General features: G+C 41.5%; 1 protein-coding gene across 1 annotated transcript in view; it reads right to left on the bottom strand.

Moving 5' to 3' along the window:
• LOC139478929 (nuclear pore complex protein Nup155-like) overlaps positions 1-18,234 on the bottom strand; it is a 41,550-nt gene extending 23,316 nt beyond the window's left edge. Inside the window, exons 1-17 of the mRNA XM_071261622.1 lie at positions 18,146-18,234; positions 16,483-16,648; positions 15,462-15,599; positions 13,280-13,376; positions 12,368-12,438; positions 11,744-11,836; positions 11,050-11,210; positions 8,607-8,706; positions 8,363-8,436; positions 8,117-8,208; positions 7,154-7,251; positions 6,023-6,175; positions 4,691-4,791; positions 3,228-3,392; positions 2,586-2,696; positions 1,763-1,825; positions 476-599 (exon numbers count right to left, since the gene is read on the bottom strand). Of these exons, the coding sequence (XP_071117723.1) occupies positions 476-599; positions 1,763-1,825; positions 2,586-2,696; positions 3,228-3,392; positions 4,691-4,791; positions 6,023-6,175; positions 7,154-7,251; positions 8,117-8,208; positions 8,363-8,436; positions 8,607-8,706; positions 11,050-11,210; positions 11,744-11,836; positions 12,368-12,438; positions 13,280-13,376; positions 15,462-15,599; positions 16,483-16,621 (1,780 nt within the window). The 5' untranslated portion in view covers positions 16,622-16,648; positions 18,146-18,234. The remainder of the gene's footprint in view (positions 1-475; positions 600-1,762; positions 1,826-2,585; positions 2,697-3,227; positions 3,393-4,690; positions 4,792-6,022; positions 6,176-7,153; positions 7,252-8,116; positions 8,209-8,362; positions 8,437-8,606; positions 8,707-11,049; positions 11,211-11,743; positions 11,837-12,367; positions 12,439-13,279; positions 13,377-15,461; positions 15,600-16,482; positions 16,649-18,145) is intronic.
• Between the last annotated feature and the right edge of the window lie 3,153 nt (positions 18,235-21,387).

Below are 21,387 nucleotides of genomic sequence, written 5' to 3'. Positions count from 1 at the left end.
GAAGTCCACAATAAACGTTATTTCCTTGAATCAATAATTAGTGTTTGTAAAATATTCACAAACATGCGAAGTGCAAGACAAACATTTCAAAATCTAGCATCTAAGTACAAAAGCAAGCAAACACATAGCTAGATATCATTTTGAACTAAATGTGCGTTAAGGACATTTAAATACATTCAAACTATGATGACTTGAAATTAATCAGTAAACATGTGACAAACACAGTCCTTTTGATATCAAAACTATTTTCCTTTAACATAAAATAGTGAATACCGGTAATACTGAAGATAGAATCACTAGAAACAAAGAAACATATTATTTTAATTTTTTGTAAATCCAGGAAAGTAATACTCTGAAAATAAACCTTTTAAATCACATACAATAAAACATGCCTGGCGTCCATTTTTCAAAACTCAGCATGCTCAGATCATCCAATAAAGAGCACATGCGAATATAACAAAGTTTGAACATTTACCAGAAGAGAAGGATGCTGGTCCGATGTTGGCTGCAGCCATGTGACCTCCGAAGGAAGGGACACTGAAGTTATACTGAGCTTCCCCGCCGTACATGAAGAACGCCATCCTCGCCCAGTCCCCGACCTACACAGCAGTTCAATCATTAAAACAGGATTTGAGAAACACTGGGGAAGAAATGCACACAATCGATTTTTCTGGGTAAGGTAATAAGAATCGTTAATCAGTTTGCCGGACCAGGAGTTAAGGATCTGATGGACACACTTTGACAGGGTTAGAAACTAACAGTTTTCGTCCACTAGTCCTTATAATGATAACATATAGCAAAACCCTTAAAAAGGGCAAATTTCTACTAGTCCTTATGATACCTTTACAATTGGGCAGTTTGGCAAGGACTATAGGACTAGTGCCAATTTCTAACGCTGCTTTGTAATGAAAAAATAACACTGAATGAACAAACACCAGTCTATGTGTCTTGGAAGACCTATGAAATACTTATGTTATTCGTGATTTTACAACCGCATTTAAGAATTCTTTAATTTGATTGGTTCACCAGCAGTATTCAAACCATATACGATGACGATTTTGCTGATGACAATAGAGGGGAAAACCTATGTATCATTTACACGATGTTTCGAATGACATTTACAGGTACTAAATCTACATTAAACACTAAACTGAAAACACAGTAGAGTTATCTTAAACAGAGATTAAGGGTTGCTTTTAAGAATCACATTAAAGTGACTTCCCCGCCCAACCCTACCCCAATGTCAAGACAAGGTCAGGGTTGGAGGAAAATCACCAACAAACAAATATGAACATTTGTATGTTTTGTTTCTTTGTAATTTAATGCCGCACTCAGCAATATTCTAGCTCTATGACGGGGGTCTATAAATAATCGAGTCTGGACCAGACAATCCAGAGATTGACACCATGAGCATCGATCTACGCAATTGGGATACAAGTCAGCGAGTCTGACCACCTGATTCAGTTAGTTGTCTCTTACAACAAGCAGAGTCGCTTTTTACGACAAGCATGGGTTGCTGAAGACCTAGTCTACCCCGGATCTTCACAGGTACAAAGAAATTTGAACATTTGTTTCCAATAAAAAACAATTTCTACATCAGTATAAATACACAAAGTCAGGGAGCCTCTCCTTCATTACTGCACTACACACACGAGTCAGCCAGGACCCAAGGACTGTTTTATGTTACCAGGCATCGTGTACAGCCGATACCACATTCACTAGTGTTAATGTTTCGCTACCAGAAGGCTGTAGAAGGCTATACCTGCTGGTCTGCCAGTGGTCGAGAGCATGCTATAGCCAGACAGGTGGCGCAGGCAAGCTCAATCTGAAACAGGGGAGATAACTCAATATTACCAATGACAAACTGAGTAAATATATCAGGACAGCAAATCAAACCTGAATAAAAGCAAAGTTTTTCTGTTTTGTTTGTTTCTTTGTTGACTAATGCCGCTTTTCGGGAATATTCCAGCCATATGATGGCGGCCCTGTAAATAGTTAGGACCAGGTAATCCGGTGAAAGGTATTGTCAACCGCGACCCACAAAGTCGTCAGGATAAGATGACTATCTAACCCGTCTGGCAAATTTCTGGACATTGAATATTTAGAAACACTGAAACAGGAAATAAAAAAAAAAAACATATGATGATTGTCTATAAAGTCAAGAGTGAAAATCTGAAGAACAACTAAAAGTACACCAGCCTTCCCTTAAGGTCTTACCCAAAGGATTTACCCCTTTGTGTGGGTTGGGGTTTAACATTGTGTTCAAGTTTGCTGCACTGTTACTGTTAACCCAGGAGGTCTACCCCAAGGCCCCAGGAGATTTAACCCCATGAGATCTATCCCCAGCTCTACACAAGAACAATTGTGGAACTACCCTGGGAGAACTAGCATGGACCCACCACAGGACAACAGCTCTTCACCCATCCCCAAAAACTACTGTGGACCACAGGACAACAGCTCTTCACCCATCCCAAGAAAACTACTGTGGACCCACCACAGTACAACAGCTCTTCACCCATCCCAAGAGAACTAACCCAAGAATACTTCCCTGAACCCCACAGACAGAGTAGTATCCCAGGACCTACCCGATGCAGCCGGAAGAAGCCCTTGACCTCATCAGCATCTGGCCCCTGGCACTCGATGAGCAGCTGCTGAAGCTGTTCCATCGGCCGCAGTTTTTGGAGGATGTGACTTCCCTGGAGGACAACAACATGACCATCAGTAGCAGCACTCAGCTGTTCACGTGAACATGTTCTTCTCCCTACACTAACTGCGACAAGTCGTAACAATGGAACACAGCTCCTTTTCTGAATCTTGCTTCTGATGAGCAAGTGAATATGGATTTTCACTGCTTTTAGCAATATCCCAGCAATATTACAGTAGGGGACATCAGAAATGGGCTTCACGCATTGTACTCATATGGGGATTCGAAACCGGATCTTCGGTGTGACGAACGGACACCTTAACCACTAGGCTACACGACAGACTTTGCTTCTGTTGAATGACTATGGTTGCTATGGTTACAAGCATTAGATTCTCACAGAAAGCAACAATTCCAATATAAAAGAAATTGGGTTTTTTCTGTTATCAAATAAACTGAGAAATTATTTACAAAAGCTAGGTTTTTTTAATATTACGAATATTGTAAATTTTAGGAAATAAGTTCCTTTGTAATGCCACTGTGGTGTCCTCACATTTGCACCTGTGTGTGAAGCCCGTTATCTCACCTGTGCACTGAGGACAATGAACCTGCGTGGGGGCTTTACATGTTGTGTGACGACTGATGGAGGGTCTGGCCGAGACGACAACGACCTTGTGGCTGCAGGCAGGGGCAGGTGGGGGATGGTGGACTCGCACATAGCCCAGGTCTTACCATCAACCGGCAATGTCATCTGTCGACAATCATTCAAAGCTACATAGTTATTCATTCCTGTATTAAACATACACAAGGATGCAACTGATTAGATCTATACTTAATAAACCTCCAGTGACACGGTAGGATGAGATGGCAATGTGGTTGTTAACCTTTAAGCACCTAACAGGCAGCTTGGGTTGTATACTCCCCTGGGAGCTGAGAATGATGCTTGGGTGCACACTGACCCAGGGACCGGGCTAATAATAGTGCCTTGAGCATGCCCCTCAGTGGTGTGGAAATATGCGCAATATAAATGGCCTATTGTATTTGAATACACAATGCCATTTAGAAAGTGGTCAAATGTAACTAATGTTATATTTGGGATAACACTTTCTTAGTAAAGTACAGATTCTAGTACTTTTTTGAGTTGAGTCCTGTGCAGGATTCGAACCCACACCTGCCAGGGTGAGGCACCTAATCGCCAGCACACAAAGTCAGCAATCTAACCCACTCAGCCACCGAGCCTTCCACAAAAATGAAAGTCCGACAACTAGTAATCTAGATCACGTACTAAGTAAGTGTTATCCCAAATATAACATTAGTTACATTTGACCACTTTCTAAATGGCATTGTGTATTCATAGCTTTCGGCCATGGGAGCCGTGCCAATTTACACTTGTCAGGGGTGTACTCAAAGAACGTGATCTAGACTGCCAGTTGTCGGACTTTCATTTTTGTGGAAGGCTCGGTGGCAATGTGCTTCAAGAAATAACATTAAGGCTTAAAAAAGTAATAGTCTTGGTTCTCAGGCACTCCCTGCATCATCATAAAGTCCACCACACATTTTGTTTCATTCCCATTTTAATTTTTTTTTTTTTTTAAATCCTGATATTTTAAAAGAATGCGATCAAATAAAGCACACAGTTACTTCCCATTACATGTGCACTGCCTTACTGCACATCTCGTGTTATGGTCATGGCGGCAATAGGAGTTTGTATGCTTGTTTATGTCGGGAGACCCTTTCCCAGGTTGATGGTACACAACTGTTTGATTACATACGAGTTTGAACAAGCAACAACAAAAAAACAATGCCTGCCCGCACTATATTTTCAGTAGTCATTGCCTGAGAACCAATTCTTCTATTTTTTTAAGCCTTACATACAAGCTTGAACAACAACAACAACAACAACAACAACAACAACAACAACAACAACAAAAAACAGAGCCCACCCGAACAATATTGTCAAAAGCCATTGCCTGAGAACCAATTCTTATATTTTCTTAAGCCGTAATCTGATCCGAATGAACACAATGAGTGAGAAATCAGTGGACTTGCCTGTGTTTCCATGAGTTGGTTCTGGAAAGGGAAGGAATCACTGCTGATGGCCCACAACATGTCGTTGTCGTCATTCTGCGGGGCCACTAACATCAGGGTGTCTGGACACAGACAGAACAGTGGTCAGTACTTACTAAAGGAGGCGTGATTCACAGACCACTAACATCAGGGTGTCTGGACACAGACAGAACAGTGGTCAGTACTTACTAAAGGAGGCATGATTCACAGACCACTAACATCAGGGTGTCTGGACACAGACAGAGTAGTGGTCAGTACTTACTAAAGGAGGCGTGATTCACAGACCACTAACATCAGGGTGTCTGGACACAGACAGAACAGTGGTCAGTACTTACTAAAGGAGGCGTGATTCACAGACCACTAACATCAGGGTGTCTGGACACAGACAGAGCAGTGGTCAGTACTTACTAAAGGAGGCGTGATTCACAGACCACTAACATCAGGGTGTCTGGACACAGACAGAACAGTGGTCAGTAGTTACTAAAGGAGGCGTGATTTACAGACCACTAACATCAGGGTGTCTGGACACAGACAGAGCAGTGGTCAGTACTTACTAAAGGAGGCGTGATTCACAGACCACTAACATCAGGAGTGAGTGAATGTTGTTTCATGCCACACTTAAGAATCAAGTCTTGACTAGGCATACCAGTGTTTAAGAGTATGTACAACGACACCACCTGCCAATCACTGTATGCTGGTAGAATTCTGACCTGAAAATTGTACTGACTTCATAAGAATTACTCTATTTCACAGTACCTTGTCAAAGTCATATACACCTGTCAATCAGTAAGTTTACTTTTCAGAAATTAGACTCCAAAAAGCATCCAATTACATGGATAACAAACGTTGCCAGCCACAACAGCCACACAGAAGGCATCATTAGTTGGTCGGTTGGTTGGTTGTGTAACGCCGCACTCAGCAATATTCCAGCTATATGACGCGGTCGGTAAATAATCGAATCTGGACCAGACAATCCAGTGATTAATATCATGAGCATCGATCCACGCAATTGGAATCGATGACATGCATCAACCAAGTCAGCGAGCCTGACCACCCGATCCCGTTAGTCGCCTCTTACGACAAGCATAGTCGCCTTTTACTGCAAGAAGGCATCATTAGAAGGCATCATCAGAAACTCTCCCATAAATATTTTCATATTAGGCAAAAGTAGAAAAGACATAATAAAGATTAACTTTCAAGTCAAAATATTTCAATCGTGATACAACATGATGTCAACATAAGCTTGGATTTTGTTGGCAACATATTCTGCAGTGGCTCCATTTGTAAAAATGTATGAAGATGACTGGTGTGTACCTCTGTGATGGTAGGCCATGTGGATGTTGCTGGGTCTCTGTGTAGTAGAGGAGGCGGAGAACCCGGGGGGCAGGCGCACATGCACCAGGGTCAGGAGGCTTGGCCGACCTTTGCTGGACCCAAACTGATTGGTTGTGAAATACAGACGCACACCTGGAAGAACACATATAGATAGCCTGTTACTTCACTTGATTCAGGCCTCAGACGAGGGGGCTCAAGTCAGAGAATGTCACAAATTAAGTTGTTTTGTTTGTTTTGTTTGTTGTTTAAAGCTGTACTCAGCAATATTCCAGCTATATGATGGTCTGTAAATAATCATTTCTGGACCAGACCATCCAGTGATTGGCATCATGAGCATCAACTTAATTGGGATACAATGACATACATCAACCAAGTCAGCGAGCCTGACCACTCGATCCTAATGGTTGCCTTTTACGAGAAGCATAGTCGCCTTTTACAGCAAGCATGGGTTTCTGAAGACCTATTCTACCCCGGATCTTCACAGGTCACTAATTAAGTACTATCACAGGCAAATTGATGTCATTTGACGTAGTGCTCAGACAGTGGTCAAATGTCGGTCTCGTTATCACATAATTCCTTTTGCAAGAAACATATGCATTGAATACTCACAACCCATGAAAATCAAGACTTAGTTCTAATATGTTTAAAAGGAGGATAAATGATTAAATGTTTTCCAATTTAATCCACCATAGCACAGCTGTACATCAGCGAAATGCAACTCCAAGCAAATCAACTCAGCGGTTGAAAAGCAACAACCAGTTTTGCCAGAGTATGATGAAATTGTTAGCAACCAATCCCCATTTTAATTGGCTCTGACAAACATGGAGGTATTAACCACCTAGTCCTACCCTGTATCCACCTGTGAAGGACAGAGGACATTATGAGAAAATCTTTCAGTCTGTTAAGTGAGTGAGTCTGGTTTTATGCGACATTAGCAATATTCCCGCAATATCACGACAGGGGACACCACAAATGGGCTTGAGACTTTGTATGCATGTGGGGAATCAAACCCGGGCCTTCGACGTGGAGGGTGAACGCTATGACCACTCAGCTTCTCCACTGTCAGTTTACTGTCTGTTTGTTATCACATTAGTCCCTGCTGCTGGCTACCTGACTGAGTGACTGCAACGAGGTGGATGTTGTAGGACTCGGACTTGGTGACGACCGCCAGGTGAACTATCTGCTTGAAGTTGGACCTCTCCACAGTTCTGAACAACAACAACACATCCACATTAGGCTAAAAAAGGAAAACAGTTGGTTCTCAGGCAATGTTGTTGGTTGGTTTGTTGTTTTACGCCACACTCAGCAATAATCCAGCTATATGACAGCAGTCTGTAAAAAATTCTGGGCCACACAATCCAGTGATTGAAATCATGACATGCTTCAACCAAATCAGCGAGCCAGACCACCTGATCCCGTTAGTAACCTTTTAAGCATGGGTTGCTGAAGAACTATTCTACCCCGGATCTTCACGGGGTGTTCTCAGGCAATGAGTTTTGAAAATGTAGTGCAGGCTGGTTTTCGTTTTTGTTTTGCTTGTTCAAACTAGTATGTAACCAAATAAATAGTTGTGTACCATCAACCTGGGACATCCCTACATAAACAGGCACACAAACTCCTATTGTCGCCATGACGATAACACAAGAAGCAGTGCACATGTGGCAGAAGTAACTGTGTGCTATATTGGATCGCATTGTTTTCAAGTTTTAGGATTTTTTTATTTTTTATAAATGAAAATATAACTAAATGTGCTGCAGACTTTATGATGATGCGGGGAGTGCCTGAGAACCAAGACTATTATTTTTTTAAGCCTTAATGTCATTTCTTGAAGAACACTGCCACAGGTGATACGTCAGCTCATACAGTTCACTGCTGTGTTCACTGCTGTGTTCACTGCTGTGTCCACTGCTGTGTTCACTGCTGTGTTCACTGCTATGTCCACCGCTGTGTTCACTGCTATATTAAAAGGGGACCTGAATGAGTTGCTTGTAATGCATCAGTACTTAGGAAATCATCTTCATCTCAAAAAATATTTCCTAGAAGACATGAAACTAGGTGTCCCACGGATATTACCTGGCCACGGCGGCAGCATGCATCATGACAGTGTTCTGGGACAGCGCCGCCACCTTCCCCATCCCCCTTCCATCTTCACCGAGATCAAACACCTGACAGAAACAAATGTAACTGCTTCAGACGATTTCAGTAAGACTTTTTCAATGTATTTTCAGCTCAGAAAACTTTTTCAATCCAATAATAAATGCTTTCAATGCAATATGGTTGCATTGAGTTTAATTGTCGACATGATGAGTCATCACTTACCTGAATCGTACCCTTCTCCGAGCGTGCATACAGGATGTTCCTGGAGTTGTCAATACAGATTTGTTCCAATGGATCTAGAAGTAATGAAATATCCCTATACGACTCTATGCATATAGGATATCCTATATCATGATGGCTGAGTAAGTTACTATACACTTTAGTATTTTTACATACTGTGAAATGATTTTTGTATCAGACAATGATGCAAATAATGAACATCTACCTTGCCACATTTCACACTTACCATCCTCACTGAAGTTAAATATGGAGGGCACAAGGAAAGACAGCTTGCTGGTGGAGTGGTTGATCTTGCGGCACTTGCGACTGAACCAGCCGTCTTCAGCCTGAAATAAAGATGTTGCCTTCTACTTACTGCAACTAGCTCACACTTACTGCTACGAACTCACACTTACTGCTACAAACTCACACTTACAGCAACTAACTCACACTTACTGCAACTAACTTACACTTACTGCAACTAACTCACACTTACTGCAACTAACTCATACTAACTGCTACTAACTCACACTTAATGCAACTAACTCACACTTACTGCTACAAACTCACACTTACAGCAACTAACTCACACTTACTGCAACTAACTTACACTTACTGCAACTAACTCACACTTACTGCAACTAACTCATACTAACTGCTACTAACTCACACTTAATGCAATTAACTCACACTTACTGCTACGAACTCACACTTACTGCTACAAACTCACACTTACAGCAACTAACTCACACTTACTGCAACTAACTTACACTTACTGCAACTAACTCACACTTACTGCAACTAACTCATACTAACTGCTACTAACTCACACTTAATGCAACTAACTCACACTTACTGCAACTAGCTCACAAACACTGCCACGAACTCACACTTACTGCTACTAACTCAAACTTACTGCAACTAACTCACACTTACTGCAACTAACTCACACTTACTGCAACTTACTCACACTTACAGCTACTAACTCACACTTACTGCTACTAACTCACACTTACTGCTACTAACTCACACTTACTGCTACCAACTCACACTTACTGCAACTAACTCACACTTACAGCTACTAACTCACACTTACTGCTACTAACTCACACTTTCTGCAACTCACTCACACTTACTGCTAGGAACTCACACTTACTGCAACTAACTCACGCTTACTGCTACTAATTCACACTTACTACAACTAACTCACACTTACTACTACGTACTCACACTTACTGCTACTAACTCACACTTACTGCAACTAACTTACACTTACTGCAACTAACTCACACTTACTGCAACTAACTCATACTAACTCCTACTAACTCACACTTAATGCAACTAACTCACACTTACTGCAAATAGCTCACAAACACTGCAACGAACTCACACTTACTGCTACTAACTCACACTTAATGCAACTCACACTTACTGCAACTAACTCACACTTACTGCAACTAACTCACACTTACAGCTACTAACTCACACTTACTGCTACTAACTCACACTTACTGCTACTAACTCACACTTACTGCTACTAACTCACACTTACTGCAACTAACTCACACTTACAGCTACTAACTCACACTTACTGCTACTAACTCACACTTAATGCAACTAACTCACACTTACTGCAACTAACTCACTTTTACTGCAACTAACTCATACTAACTGCTACTAACTCACACTTAATGCAACTAACTCACACTTACTGCTACAAACTCACAGCAACTAACTCACACTTACTGCAACTAACTTACACTTACTGCAACTAACTCACACTTACTGCAACTAACTCATACTAACTGCTACTAACTCACACTTAATGCAATTAACTCACACTTACTGCTACGAACTCACACTTACTGCTACAAACTCACACTTACAGCAACTAACTCACACTTACTGCTACGAACTCACACTTACTGCTACTAACTCACACTTACTGCAACTAACTCACACTTACTGCAACTAACTCACACTTACTGAAACTAACTCACACTTACTGCTACGAACTCACACTTACTGCTACTAACTCACACTTACTGCAACTAACTCACACTTACTGCTACCAACTCACACTTAATGCAATTAACTCACACTTACTGCTACTAACTCACACTTACTGCTACTAACTCACACTTACTAAAACTAACTCACACTTACTGCTACCAACTCACACTTAATGCAATTAACTCACACTTACTGCTACTAACTCACACTTACTGCTACCAACTCACACTTACTGCAACTAACTCACACTTACCGCTACTAACTCATATTAACTGCAATTAACTCACACTTACTGTTTGATCCTAATTGATACTTACTCACCCTAACTCATACTTACTCATCCTAACTCATACTTACTCATCCTAACTTATACTTACCCAACCTAATTTATACTTACTCATTCCAACTGATACTTACTCATCCTAACTGATACAATCAACTATATACAACAGTTTTAAGTCATCATTCAGGATACTTCAGGCCACATTCTGTGATGTCAGCAAGCGATATTGAATGCAAAAGCAGGGTTTTACCAGATGTGAAATACTGCACCTTATACTCATTAAAGTTTTAGAGTGGACACAAAAAATCTGCACAAGCGATGCATAAATATCTCTAAAGAAAATTCAATTATAGCCATGCAAAGTACCATGCATCTTAAATCCCATGAACATTACCTGGTAGGCTAGCTCGTAGAGGCAACCATCCTTCCCTGCCATGAAGATCCGGCCGTTGTCAGCCCCCGCAATGTTGAAGATGCCAGTGTTGTCGGTGGGGATGGAGAAGAGGGGGTCAGGTAGGAGGTGCATCTCCCCGACACCAGCATCATGGCTGCTCCCTGGGGACAGAGGTGAAGCAGCGTGGGATGGGATAGCTAGAAGACCAAACTAAGCATGCTAAGTGCCCTTGCAAGCAAATTGGAAAACAATTGTTATGTTGTTGAAAGTTGTATTTTCATAAGTTCTTATTTTCTTAAATTCCGAGTTCGTTTTAGATTGTTTATTAACATTACAATTGGCCTAATAATACATCTATAATGTAATACTACATCAAAGCCTCATCTTCATTATTGGTCCTGTTATCTGGGAAATACAAGTCTTCTCCACAAAGCCATCACATTTGTTGATAGTAAAAACTATACAGTACATGGCTACTTGGTAAAAAATTCAACTTTGAGGCCTGTCGTATATGTAAACACATGAACATGGAACTTTTTAATTCTTAATCTTTCTTTTTTTATGACATATGCAGCAGACTTGGGGCTGAATATCAGCTTCTGCGCAGGTCTAATAAATCATTAACAAGTCAAATCAAATCAAACTGTTTATGCAGGCTCGATCTGAAGATCTGCTACTGAAAGACTATACCAACCTTCAAAAGGTCTGGCGAAGCTGACGCCGAGCAGGACGATGTCCACAGCTGTTGCCAGACACAGCAGGTACTGGATGTGAGGCTGGAAGATACCTGCAGACACAGTCAACATGTCACTCATGTGCTTCCTAGTCATCGCCATTGTAACTTGTAAAATACTCTGACTTTGAGTATACTCTTAAGGGGGACTATTCTCCATGGTCTGGAGACTTTTCTCAGTGTCACTTGTGCCATGTGTGGAATGGAGAGTACCGGTATGCACAAAAACATTGTTACATCTATTGTGTTTGTTTGTTTGTTGTTTAACGCCGCACTCAGCAATATTCCAGCTCTATGACGGCGGTCTGTATATAATCGAGTCTGGACCAGACAATCCAGTGATTGATATCATGAGCACCGGTCCACGCAAATGGGATATGATAACATGCATCAACCAAGTCAGCGAGCATGACGACCCATTCCTGTTAGTCGCCTCTTATGACAAGCATAGTCGCCTTTTACAGCCAGCATGGGTTGCGGAAGACTTATTCTAACTTGGATCTTCACAGGTCACATCTACTTGTGACATTATTAAGTCAAAAGTAGATCATGTACATATACACTCATGATCCCCCACTATCGTACCTGGTTTGGGTTTTACAAGAGCTGCACACTGGATGGTGTCATTCAGACCATCGAAGTAAGCAAGGTCAGTCCTGGAAACAACAAACACAGTTATACATAACCGGATGGGCAGTATTCACAGTATCTAAATTTTCTGAGGCATTCCTAAAATCAGTATCACATAATCTAACAATCCAATGAAATCAAGGAGGTTGTTTGTGTGCATTCTGTTGAGCTAGACGCACCTTTAACTACTGCTTTGAACAGCATTCCAGCTATATCCATGATTCATACAGAAACAGAACACTAAATTCAAGACCTTTTCAAGACTTTCAACTGTCATTTCAACTGTCATTTTCAAGGCTTTTTCAGCTGGGTCATAAGCCTCAGTGAATTTAAATCCAGTATACTATATAAAAGTCTCCAGTCCTAAAAAGAATACAGTATGAACATCACAAATTTTCAAACAAGATTGATCTTCACAACCAACAAATAAAATAAATTAAGTATGTCATAATTTTTTCAAAGTCTTTTTCAAGGCAGTGTCAAATCTATCACAGTGATAAATCACATTAAACATCCTTGGTACATTCCTATAATGTTTGTGTGTTTTCATACTTTGATTAACAAGGTTAAGTCATTGTGATTATTTTCAAGCCTTTTTAAGGCTGACACTAAAAATGAAGGCTTTTCAATAGGGGCCATTAAATTCGAGCTTGTACGGACCTTGTATATCACAGCGTATCAGGTTAATGTGGGAGGAAAGCCCGAACTGATTGAGTTCTAAGATGCTTACTGCTTTTGTGAAACCCACAATCACTGATATGGTGCTGGCAAAGCTAGAAACATAATGGTGTCAATCCGGGATTCAAACACAAATACATCAATATGACGTCTATACCTAATTTAGCAGTCTATACTCAGATGACTTACCCATCCTCATACTTCCAAACAAAGATGTCACTGTCAATGGTTAGCCACGCCCTCTCAATGTCCGGGAACAAGCCCATCATACAGTTGCACTGCATGCCTGTGTTACATGGTTAAGAAATACTGGAAATGTTTGGGAATAAATCACCTGACCATTTTCCTAATTTAGAGACTGGGTTCAACACTTCTATTACTTACTTTGATAATTGAACAAACAAATAAAGACAATTTTATAATAACTTGTATGTTATACTTATCCTATGTCACACTATTGTCTCTCTTTCTTCTTTTGATCCTAAGTGGAACGGGCCAAAACAAAGGTTTACAGAATCTAAAAACAATTCACCCAAACACACCTATCATCATCCTAGCCACCCCTAAACAATCAGGTCATGCATGCTTTTCCAGCCTGTCAACCTACACATGCGACCCATAGAGATCCAGGGTAGAATAGGTCTTCAGCAACCCATGCTTGCCTTAAAAGACGACTATGCTTGTCATAAGAGACGACTAACGGGATCGGGTGGTCAGGTTCACTGATTTGGTTGATGCATGTCATCGATCCCAATCGCATGGATCGATGTTCATGATGTCAATCCCTGACTTGTCTGGTCCAGACTTGATTATTCACAGACTGCCATCATATGGAATATTGCTGATTGCGGCGTTAAACAACAAACCAACCAACCAACCTACATGTGCTGAACATGTGATGTCCCTAGCCAAGTCATTCTCTTTCTAATTGCCATGTTGAGGTGTTGTGCATCTGGTGAGGTGAGGTGAAATGGACTTTGCACTTATATAGCGACATGCATGTACGTGTGTGTGTGTGTGTGTCTGCTTGTACTGGCAACACTGATGCCGATTTATAGTGCTAGCCCACTGAGATACCAAGCCGCAGTTAACATGAATACCCCAGTCAGACACTGTATACTGACTCCAACTAACCAGTCTTTGTTTTAGCCCCTTAATGCCAAGCACCAGGCAGGGTAATCACAAATACTTTTAACGTCTTTTGGTATGACACGGACGGGAATCGAACCCCGGACATTCCACTCTCCGGGCGGACGCTCTACCACTGGACCATGGAGGCGGTGATGTGCAGCTGAACACAAGGAAATATATTTTTTCAGCATTCCATATTTCCTTTGTAGTTTACAAGACTTTTTCGGTCGATTTTTGTATCATGGACGAACAGAACGAGCGTTTCCCGCTTGTGTTATCTGCAGATGAGTTTGTTTCCATCAGACCCACATGTATGTTCAGAAAGAGAAATGCATAGTGTGAGATAGGCTAACTTTAAAAAATTATGAGTCAAATCCATATAAACCTTCACAATCAATTCATAAATGTGAACAGCAAAGTGCATGTGTCCCACTGATGTGGGGTATCGATGAATAAATGAACTTCATGTGCACTGCGTCACACTCCACTGCAGTCCCCTGTACAATGGAAATGGATTCTTCCTGTGCACATCCAGGAATTTAGCCATGATTCCAAACTAAGTGCCCTGGACAGACAAATTGGGAACACACACTCCATCCACCCCAAACGTTTTTTTGTCCGAAATTCATATTTTTTTACCATTGAATTTTAACACAGCATCCAATGCAATAACGTTAAAGTAAGCATTAAACAACCTGGAAACAACTAGAGGGGCAGCCCAGGACCGAGGACTGTTGTCGGCAGCCTATGCTTCAGGAGGAGCGATGTACATAACTGAACTGACTGAAGCATTAAAGCCTTTTTCTCTATAATGGTCCTGTTGTCATTAAAATACAAGTCGCCTCCACAAAGACATCCCATTAGATGAAACTATAACAGCATGAACTGGGAAATGTTTCATTCGAACCTGGGAGTTTTTACTGACATTTGCTGCCGACTTGTGGCTGAACATCTGCCAATTCCTAGGTCAATTCCTGACATGTAACAACTAGAAGAGTGTCCACAAAAGACTGAGTGAGTGAGGTTTTACACCGCTTTTAGCAATATTCCAGCAATATCATGGTGGGGGACACCAGAAATTGGCTTCACACATTGTACCCATGTCTGGAATCGAACCTGGGTCTTCAGCATGACGAGCGAACGCTTTAACCACTAGGCTACCCGACCGCCCCGAGTACACAAAGAGATGCATTCAGCATTTTCTTTAGTTTGTTCAGCAGTGCTGCTCTTGAAAGGATACGTCCAAACTGTTCGACGAGCTCCGGGGGTAGAGGCACCCTCTTGATGCTGGTCATCTCGGTCAGCCCCTCCAGCCCCATGCCGGCCTCCAGCAGGCTCGGGTAGTCAATGTCCATCAGTCCACTCTGGGTTGGCTGACCTGGAATGTGGATAGGTCAGAACTGTTGGTCTCAACATGCACAACGCTCATATAGGGCTATCTAGGACTTCAAAACACACTCATATCTTTATAAAAAGAAAATACCCTGTGATTATGATTAATATCATTGTTGTCGTTGTTGTTATTATGTTTTGCCAGTGATATATTATTTTTATTATTATTATTATTATTATTATTATTATGATTATTATAATGATTTTGTTTTGCCAGTGATAAATGTTCTGCAGCAAAGGTAATCTGTGCAAACATTTAAACAGTGATGGTATTTATCACTAGCCAGGACCAATTTTGTTAGTGTTAAAGGTATTCCAAGCAGTGTTCAAAATAACTGTCTTTCTCCCTGCCCATGGCTGGTGGCAAGTTTTCTGTCGGGCTGCATGTTATTTTTCTCCAGCTGCCCAACTGTCTGGCAGATAAGTTTAAGACTACTTATGAACTCGGTTTTATTATAACTCCTCTCAGATTCTCAAGAAATTTTCTGCATTTCTTCAACTGAATCATGACGTGATTTGTCTCTCATTTTTGCAATCTTTTAAAATTCATAATGTCTGAATGCGGGCTGGTAACTTTGGAGATGGGAGGGTGACACTTATGTGATAGAATTTCAAACATTTTGGGGGGTTCTATGTATCATGATATATGTTATATCACTCTTCAGGCCAGTAAACATTCATGGTTAATTTCCACACGCTTAAGATAAATATACAGACAAGCTTACTACCTGGGGATTCGGAAGTTGAATAGGATGCTATCAATCTTAATGAAAAGAAAGGCAGCAAACTAATAGATTACAACCACCTATCATCCAGCTGTTGCTGAAGATAATTCATATTTTCCTTTTGGCCTGAATAGTTTTACTTACTATGTGAGGGAATTCTCAGCAGTTCAGACAGGTCGAGGTAATTTTTGTCTTCCTGTAGATGTTTGTCGATCTGGCGTCCAGCACTGTCCAGTACGTCCTGGAGGGTCAGAGGGGGGATGCCGCCCATCATGGACACCATGTTGGCGGGTGGTCGGTCACTTAGAATCTAAAACAACAATTCCTATTTATCATTTTATCTATCCACAGAGAAACACTGCAAACCAGATTACAAACATTTGCCTCCTCTGCGCTTTGTTTGCTTGTTGTTGACATTCAGTCAATGTTCAGAGTGTTTTTCTCTTCTGATGACAGAGGGTCTTCACACAATCACTGTTGACTTCTGTGACATTCAATCAATGTTGAGTGATTTTTACTTCTGATGACAGAGTGTCTTTACTCAATCACTGCTGTGTTTCAAACAAAGAAATGCCAATCTATCACAAGCATGATGCTTCAGCCTGTATCTATGCCTGGGACTCCCAGGATTCACAGACCAACCCGGGTAAGCGCCCTGAATTTGACGTAACAGTACCAATCAATGAGAGACTAGACACAGACCAATTGGAAGTCCTATTCAAGGTATGGAAAGGTGAGGTGAGGTGAGGTGCGGTGAAGTGAAATGGGGTTTCACATTGCGCTCAAGATTATTGCACTTATCTAGTGAAGGGGATAGAAATGGATACATCCAGGTAGGGTGTTTGATCGGAAAGGAATACTTACTCCTAATGACCGTAAAGGGGTGCTTGATTGTGACAGGGATACAAGGGCTAAGGATAGAGGTGGGGCTAACCTACCCTATCTCTAACACAACTAATACTATGGATCAAAGAGGCATGCAACATCTGTGAAGCGAGAGAAACAGCCGGCAGACTGAGCGCTATATAAGCTCTGCCCGGTAAACTGTATAGATGCTGTAGTGATTGGTACTTCCACACTCGTACATTTGGTTACATCGGATTGGCCACCCGATGTTACTCATATGTTTCCGGGTGTGATCGAGGCACGTGATCAACTTACCCGCCAAATCTGACAAGTGACAATTGACAGATTGAGACAAGACAGCAGACTGAACAGACAAAACCCACTGAAGCTTACGTTCTCGATCTCCCCATCATCAAGCTTACGCTGTAAGGTAAGCACCTTTTCCCGATCACTAGGCTTTCACAACAGTGCCCATTTGTGACTGTGTCAGTGTATGAAACGTATGAAAAAGACATTCATATATGCATATAATTATAAACTGATCAAGGATCGCACCACACTCGCTTTTGGTGTTTAAAGTGTTTTCGTGGACAATATGGTAAACTTCCGCCCTTAATCCCTGCCTCCATTTTATAAATAACCATAACCCCTGGCGAGACGTAGACAAAAATCATTTATGTAGGATCAAGTTGCTCTCGACCTAATCCAAGTAGACTTTGAAGCAGGGGCGGAATTCCTTCTTAACTTATTACCATACCACATGCAATAACAGACCTGTTCTTTGGCGTATGGTAAATGAATTGCTAATATTTAATACTTCTAAAATAATCTGGACGCCTATATCGAAAATAGGACAATACCGGTATAGGTTGAAATGAAAACACAATCGTCGGCATGAAGAACAATTTTGTTTATAAAATACGGAAAGGGTGTTAAGCAAAATATTTCTAAAAATTCTTACGTGAAAATAACGCTTAGTTTGAGTAGCCGATATGTATCAATCAAATCCTCATGCTTTCCTTTTGAATGCCGCCATTTTCGAATTCTGCAGCGCCGTCTAGCGGACATTCATTCTTAAGAGGATAACTCTTGAATCCAGAAAAGACCGAAGCGTGAAACGAAAATAATACACGGTCAAACTTCTGTCTAGGATAACACGGAAACAGTTGGATCAGTAATTCAGAACATCATGTTGAATGATCCAATGATAAAAACAGTTAGGTTGTAATGTAGATCTTTATACAGTGCCCTTTGTGTCCAAGGCCCTCTCAGTGTAGTATTTTGTTTCGGTGTGGCATGAAGCAATATTAATCAGTTATCATTGTGCAAAACTGTAAATGAGGTTAGCCCACTTTATTAGATTTACGCTCCAATTAGCCGTGCTAGGATGGTACTTGTTACTCTGCCTGGCGCTCGGCATAAGGGAGGTGATGGTCGGCTCGGAGTCAGCATATACTGTGAGAGGGGTATCAATGTCAAACTGCAGTGTAGTATTTTGTTTCGGTGTGGCATGAAGCAATATTAATCAGTTATCACTGTGCAAAACTGTAAATGAGGTTAGCCCACTTTATTAGATTTACGCTCCAATTAGCCGTGCTAGGATGGTACTTGTTACTCTGCCTGGCGCTCGGCATAAGGGAGGTGATGGTCGGCTCGGAGTCAGCATATACTGTGAGAGGGGTATCAATGTCAAACTGCGGTATGGTATCTCAGTGGGCTAGCCTTATAAAGTAGGCACAAGAGTGGAGCCACGAGATTAAATAAATGGTACATACGTACATTTGTGTTTTTCCTGACATTCTGACATTTCTCAGAAAACCTATGGTTCTTTAGTGTTTCTTGTTTGTTTGTTTGTTTGTGTTGTTTAACTATGCACTCAGCAATATTCCAGCTGGGTGACGTTTGTAAATAATCGAGCCTCTTACACAAGCATTGTCGTCTTTTACAGCAAGCATGGGTTGCTGAAGACCTATTCCATGGGCGGATACAGCTTTTTTTAAAAGGGGGGGGGGGGGGGGTGCACAATAAAGCTCTATTTATTGTCTTTGGTGGTAATTTATACAGAAATAAATATTTTTTTCGAAATAAAAAGGTGTGTGTGTGTGGGGGGGGGGGGGGGGTTGCGCACGGGGGTGACCGCTTTATGTTTCAGTCTTCCATTCTCTGCAATTGGAAATTTTATTATTAACTTTTTATTAAATTCAAAGTTTTGGAAATTGGAAATTGCATTGGTCTACTTGAATTTATGAATTTATACTAGACCGCCTCCCAGGTCTAGCGTCCGCCCGGAGAGCGGAATGTCGGGGTTCGATCCCCGGCCGTGTCATACCAAAATACGTTTAAGAAATGGTACTTGTTGTTATCCAGTCTGGCGCTCGAGTCGGCATAAAGGGGCTAAACAAGGACTGGTCGGCTCGGAGTCAGTATACTGTGTCTGAATGTGGTATTCATATGTTTAACTGCGGCATGGTACATATCTCAGTGAGCTAGCACTATAAATCGGCATCAGTCTGGACTAGTAAAAGCAGCCACACACAAGCACACACACACGTGTATATGCACGTCGCTATATAAGTACAAAAATCTTGGATGCGACGTTAAACCCCATTTAACCTCACCTTATACTAGATTGTGCAGATCTATACATTATTTGTCACCCGTGAAGATCCGGGGATGAATAGATCTTCAGCAACCCATGCTTGCCATAAATGCCGACTGTGCTTGTCGTAAGAGGGAACTAACGGGATCGGGTGGTCAGGCTCGCTGACTTGTTTGATGCATGTCATCGTATTCCAATTGCGTGGATCGATGCTCATTATGTCAATCACTGGATTGTCTGTTAGAGAGTCGATTATTTACCGATCGCCGTCATGTAGCTGTAATATTGCTGAGTGCGGCGTTAAAAACAAACAAACAAACAAACAAAAAAATGTAGCCAGACCACCCGATCCCGTCAGTCGGCTCTTACGGATGTATAACAGTTAGTCTCCCAATGGACACACCACGCTCGTATTTGGCAAACATTAAGTATTTGGGATGATTTTCTCCTTAATTGGATAAAACGTCGAGAAATTATCTTGCGGATGTTAAGATGCGGTTGCGGATGATAAGCGAGCGGGTGATTAGGGTTTTACGCCACTGTCAGCAATATTGCAGCAACTATACGGCGGGGGACATCAGAAATGGGCTTGGCAAAATCTATTGTAGGCGTGGACGAAGACGTGGATGTGGACGTGAACGTGCATTTGAATGTGGAAATTGATGTAAATGTGGAAATGGACGCGGAAAAGGAAGTGGATATGGATGTAGACACGTATGTGGTCGTGGATGTGGACGTGGATGGGGTTGTGGAAGTAGATGTGGACGTGGAAGCGGAAGTGTATGTACATATGGATGTTGACGCGGATGTAGACGCGGATGTAGATGTGGATGTAAACGGAAGTGGGCGTGGAGGTGGATGTGGACCTGGATGTTGCCGTAGACGTGGATGGAGACGTGAATTTGAATGTGGATGTGGAAGTGGACGCGGAAGTGGATGTTGATGTTGATGTAGACGCGGATGTGGTCGTAGATGTGGACGTGGATGTGGTTTTGGAAGAAGATGTGGATGTACACGCGGATGTAGATGTGGACGTAGAGGTGGATGCTTTATCTTATCTTTATCTTAGCAACAAGAAAAAAAAACAAACATTTATCAATAATTTTATGTTTCCAACACACTTTACATGAACCTAAGGAAACGTACGTAAAATATCTAGACTCCTTGTACTTGAAAGGTGATTCTAAAAAGCATTGTGGGTTACCAGCGCCTCTGTAGCCTAAATGAAATATTGTGAAATTTTCGAATAATGTATTTACATTTCTACAACGGAGATAATGGGGATTGTGTGTTGTGCGTTCAATGTCTTAACCCTCTGCAGTCTTTCCACCCATGTTTTCCTGTTGACATTGACAATAACTTGAGTTGCAGATTCCCCTATGTGTTTTTTGCAATACTCTCTGTTCCATATCGATGCAATATTGAACTTAATACCCTAATCAACCAAGTCACCGAGCTTACGACCAGAAACGTTTGCTGGGGGAAGAACAAAGGCCATGAAAAGAATCAGGAGATTTTGTTTTTCAAGTTACGTTTTCTTTCATTGGATTGTTCTCCAGATCACACAAACAAGTCTCTCAACTACTCTCTAAAGTGCCCAGCAT

Source organism: Haliotis cracherodii, unplaced genomic scaffold (genome assembly GCF_022045235.1).
Source record: "Haliotis cracherodii isolate W230 unplaced genomic scaffold, xgHalCrac1.p SCAF_4, whole genome shotgun sequence".
Taxonomy (NCBI): Eukaryota; Metazoa; Mollusca; class Gastropoda; order Lepetellida; family Haliotidae; genus Haliotis; species Haliotis cracherodii.
This window is presented reverse-complemented; position numbering and strand designations above follow the sequence as displayed.